Source organism: Atta colombica, unplaced genomic scaffold (genome assembly GCF_001594045.1).
Source record: "Atta colombica isolate Treedump-2 unplaced genomic scaffold, Acol1.0 scaffold22, whole genome shotgun sequence".
Lineage (NCBI taxonomy): Eukaryota > Metazoa > Arthropoda > Insecta > Hymenoptera > Formicidae > Atta > Atta colombica.
In genome coordinates, this window is record NW_017259316.1 from 491,903 (window position 1) to 497,219 (window position 5,317).

Consider the following 5,317-nt stretch of genomic DNA (forward strand, 5'->3'; position numbering starts at 1 on the left):
TATTTTATAATGTTGTGTATTTTATAATAGAGAAAACTGCTTTAAATTATTAAATATTGTTATTATGTGATTTTTGTAAAAGAAATTTAAACAAAAAGATGTAATGCAAATTACTTAATAAATCTCAATTATACTTACGTTATATTTATACTTACGTTATATTTATTGTCAATTTTATATTAATTACTGTAATGGATATGATTGAAATTATTTGTATCTTGCAATAACACAGTTTAACATTTCTTTGGGATCTGAATAAATGAAGCGTTTTCCGATTGCATTTTTGTTCGCTGAAAATAAATTTGATCGTGGAATTGGCTTAACACATCAGGTTATCGAAAAAATTAAGATTAAATGTATAAAAATTGGCGTTTTTGGCCACATTTACCATTTCTTTATGGCAAAAATAAATTTTTTTTCAATTTTATTTACGCCATTTCATAGTGCTATCCCTCCAATCTTTTATTTTTACCTATAAAATTAATTCATATTTATTAGAATTCTATCATATTTGGATTTAGCGGACATTAAGATACACATTTTTTTTAATTCTGTCTATTTTCAATTTCGATTTATCATAACGGATCTACTATTTTTAATTTTGATATAATAAATTTTAATATAATTTGAATTCAGCAATCATCTTAACAATAAAATTATGATATCTAGGAAACTTATTTTTACACGAAAATAGGCCAGAAGATTCATTTTAATTATATATTGTAGAAGAGTTAAAATTTTTATGATTCGGTCAAAAATAATAATTGTATCTACTTGAAAGAACCGCTAACAAGGATCCCAGACGAGCATGAATATTACGAGTAGTGGGAGATTGGAGGGGTTAGACAATCGCGCGCGACGGCAATACCGTGATCTTCATATGTTAATTATGCATATAACAAAAAATCCGTGATAAATATAAATTTATTTTATAGGTAAAAGATAGCACTTTAAAGTGGCGTAAATGAAATTGAAAAAAAGTTTATTTTAGCCACAAAAAAAATCGGCCAAAAACGTCAATTTTAACACATTTGACTTCAATTTTTTCAAAATACCTACGTATTAGGTCATACTAACATATTAGGACAATTCCACAGCGAATTCGTTTTCAGTGAATAAAAATACATCGGAAAACGCTTCATTTATTTAGATCTCCATAAAAAATCTGTTGTATAACTGTGCAATTAATGCAAAATTTATGATTTCTGATAAATTATAAATTGTTAGATTTTACATAATCAAAGAATTTACTTATTTGTATTCAATACAATTTGTTATTAATATTTTATTATTAATATTTGTTACTAATATATTTTATTTGTTAATACAATAACATTATTATAAATATATTTACTAAATTAAATATATTGTTTAATATTTTTGTAATAACAAATTAAATATCACAGTACAATTCGCAAAATGGATTGACTGGCACTATTATTGTGAAGAATGTGTAATAATACTTAGGATAAACTTATGATTAATTTATAAAATATTACATAGGTTTTAAAAATATATGAGTTATTTTATAGAAGAGAATAAATTATAATGAATTTAGGAAATAAAATACAAAAGATGTAATAATGCTAATATTGTTTAACAAATACTACAATCAAAAACTTTATTCAATATTTATTCAATATTATAATGCATTGAATTTATCGATATTAGCTTGTTAATTAAAAGGCTAGTATTACAAGTCTGTAAGTTATAATCACAAAGATTTTTTACAGGTGACTGTTTCCTTCTTACGAAGCAAATTAGACCTTTTTTGCACAGTGTGCGGACTATGCGTCGATAATCGTTTATTGTTTACATTGATTCATATTCAAAGTTTTTAATTGCATTGAGTCAATAATGAAAGAATCAAAATTGAAACAAAAATTTTGCTATTGTGCTCTATTGATAAATTTATAGAAAAGTACTTGATTTTCGATTAAGAATTTTTCCATCTATTTCTAAGTGCTTGTAAATAACTTAAGTATTTTTTGCAATTAATGATAATGGTAATAAATCCAGAAATTACACGTTTAAAAGATTTATGATAAAATTATCGAAAATATTTTTCTAAATTTTTTTTAAAATTCGCTAATATTTTTTTATCTTAGTTTATTTTTCCTTTTTAAAAATTTTTTGTTATATAATATTACTCTTTTTAAGAGCTAATGTTGCGCAAACACATTCGCACACTTGATTAATTAATCTATCAGATCATAGATTATTCATATTTTCTGCGATTAAACGATTAGAATTGAATTTTTAAATAATACGAAAATTGTTCCATGATTTAATCCTTTCCTATTTTTTTGTCAAAATTAAATTCTGGTTTAGCCTTGATGAGACCATTTATATTTATTATAAAATCTTAAAAAATTTAACAAACTTAACAATGTAAAACTCAATTAAGCATGTAAGGAAGATTCAATATAGTGAAAAATAAATTTTCCTAATTCACTCTATTGCTTATTTTGCAATAAAATTTCAAATTTAATTTATATGTTTTCCAGCCCGTCTGATCGTCTGGATCACCACCAATTGATCTATGCACCGGGGAAGAGTTGGACGAATGTAAATTGTTGAATAATACTACTAGCAATATTCTGGAATGAGTCAGATAATGCTTTTTCCACAAGCGGCGAAAGCTCCTTCAGGAAGAGATCGAAATTGTTGTTGATAGCCAAATTGATGACATCTCCAAGGACTTGTTCACCACCAAATAAATTATCTAGCTTTATTATACCCTTGTCTACTGAGATTTTCAATTTGAAGTCCGTGATGCGCATTTTCTCTTCGCCATTCTCAAGGTATTTCTCAATTTGTATTTTGCAGGCGCCTGAAAAATTAACCAAAATTTTATAAGATGAATAAGTCAAATATATAAAATTATGGAATTATAATTTATATAATAGCAAATACCTATGCAATTTGAGAAATTGCCGTGAATCGGGCCGGATCCACGAATCGGAAGTAACAGTAACTTGCCATCCATACCATATGTCCCTTCAACTTGAATATTTGGCAATTCCACATCTACCAAGACGATCAAAGTGTTGAAGTCGATTCTTGGAAAAAAAAATATAGCATTAACATACAATCAGGAAAATAATGAGAGAAATTCATTGTACGCTCATCATATCTTTCAATTCATGTTTGTAATTTCCATTTATACAAATAAAATTATTATGTTAATTAACTTATGAAATTCCTCAAAATGATGCAAGTGAGGTTTTCATTTTATGTATCTCAATTAATCTCACTTGATCTGAGACTGACATAAAGATTACTAAGATCATTAATGGATTTTATCAAACTTTATTGCAGCTATTGTTACTATTGTATCACTATGTGCTGTATTTTAACTTCGTAATTTTCTACTATAATATAAATTTTTTTATAGATACGTTGTAATTAAAACAAAATTACAATAAATTACATTTAATTGCTAGAAAATGATTCTTATAAATTCTTAGCATTATTGTTAAGATATTAGATATTGCAATATATATACAAATAGTCAATATGAACAATATGCATCCTGGAATGTGGATAGATATCTCGATGGATACATAATATATTGTCATTAAAATAGTGAATCTCTCTTTCACAGTTCTCATACATGGGAAATTATTGTACTACAATAACTGACAATTTCAATACACAGTGTGAAGCCTTTCTTAGTATTCACATTATTACAACGCTATTAATTTATAAGTTTTGCCTCTTTCTAATGCTCGATATATTGTTTAACAAATGTCTTTTTAAATTTCGAATGCTACAAAATAACGAAAAACATCACCGGTGATTACAGTTTCCATCCGGTTTTCTGGTCTTTATAAAATATTTATCTTTCTTCCTTTCTTGCAATCTTCGAAGAATAAGCATGAGTACTGTTGACGCTTTATAGACATACTTCGAATGTTCGTGTCACGGCCATCTATGCGTACAATACAAACACAGCATCCGTTCCTCAATTACACATTACAAATTGCATCATTTTTTAAAAATATAATTATGCATCTTTTTAAATTAATTGAATCGTCATTATTCTGTGCGTGAAAGTATTAAAGTCATCGAAAATAAATTTCACGAAAAATTTTGTATTTCATGTTAAAATATACTTTTAAAAAATATATGAAAGTTTTCATAAGTAATTTTTAATTTTAGTACATTAGTAGTTAATATTTTTAGTATACTATGTTTATAGGAATTACATTTAAAAAATCATTAGTGACTTATTTAAAAAAATTAATAAAACGTCAATTTCTTTTAGAAGGAAAATTATTTAAAATTATTTTAAAAAATCATTAATTTCTTTACTTTAAATCAATACTAGAAAAATATCAATTATAGTCGAAGCTGGATTTTCATTGCTTTAAATAATTCAATTTTAAATTGCTAATATACACTATACATATATACCATGTAGTTCTTTTAGAACTGTGCTCTGAATTTTTCCGGACTATAAACACAATTAAAATTATTCTAGTAATCGCGAATTAAATTGACAAGCAATTTAATAATTTGATGCTACCATCAAGCATCATATTATAAAAATGTAATTAATATATTGAAATTGTTAATAAATTTATTGCGAAAAATATTACCTCGGCCAAGACTTGAACCCGGATCTCTTGTATTCTGACGAGCGTCCTAAGCCATTAGACCATTGAGATCTTAGTGATATTCTTTGCAATAATCAATACAATAAGGAAACAACGTCTTTCTTTCAGGCAACGTAATATAAACAATATTAAGAATCTTGTTGATTCAATTCGGCGCGCAGTTTTAAAAGACTATAATATGATATATATGCAAGTACATATATAATGTATATTAGTAATTCAAGATTGAATTACTAATATTATTTAAAACAATGAACATCCAGCTTCGTAATAGGCATTTTTCTAGTTTTGATTGTGTTTCTCACATATGCGGCCCAAAAATAAAGATTCTTAATATGTTTATTTTAAATGTTGATTAAAATATTAACTTTGTTTAAAAAACATATTCTATAAAAAATTCTTAACATTCATCTTCTTAGCATTCTCTTTTCTAAAGCTGTAGAATGTTTATTCAAAATATTTTTTTTAATACTTTGCATTTGGGATTGTTTTTGTCCATATCTTATAAACTCATTTCTCTTCGATGAATTGCTACATATACAACATATGTTACAAGTCAACGACAGCATAAACCTCATATGTGTGTACAATCACTTCTTTGTAATCTTATGTAATATGGTCAGATTTATCGTTAAGCAGAGAGAGAGAGAGAGAGAGAGAGAGAGAGAGAGAGAGAGAGAGAGAGAGAGAGAGAG

At 26.0% G+C, this 5,317-nt stretch overlaps 2 protein-coding genes across 2 annotated transcripts in view; one reads left to right on the top strand and one right to left on the bottom strand.

Moving 5' to 3' along the window:
- LOC108687882 overlaps positions 1-2,590 on the top strand; it is a 7,337-nt gene extending 4,747 nt beyond the window's left edge. The window contains exon 4 of the mRNA XM_018193901.1: positions 2,508-2,590. Within this exon, the coding sequence (XP_018049390.1) occupies positions 2,508-2,516 (9 nt within the window). The 3' untranslated portion in view covers positions 2,517-2,590. The remainder of the gene's footprint in view (positions 1-2,507) is intronic.
- The window catches only part of LOC108687881 (circadian clock-controlled protein), a 5,242-nt gene continuing 2,452 nt past the window's right edge, over positions 2,528-5,317 (bottom strand). The window contains exons 3-4 of the mRNA XM_018193899.1: positions 2,917-3,062; positions 2,528-2,833 (exon numbers count right to left, since the gene is read on the bottom strand). Coding sequence (XP_018049388.1) covers positions 2,541-2,833; positions 2,917-3,062 — 439 coding nt within the window. The 3' untranslated portion in view covers positions 2,528-2,540. The remainder of the gene's footprint in view (positions 2,834-2,916; positions 3,063-5,317) is intronic.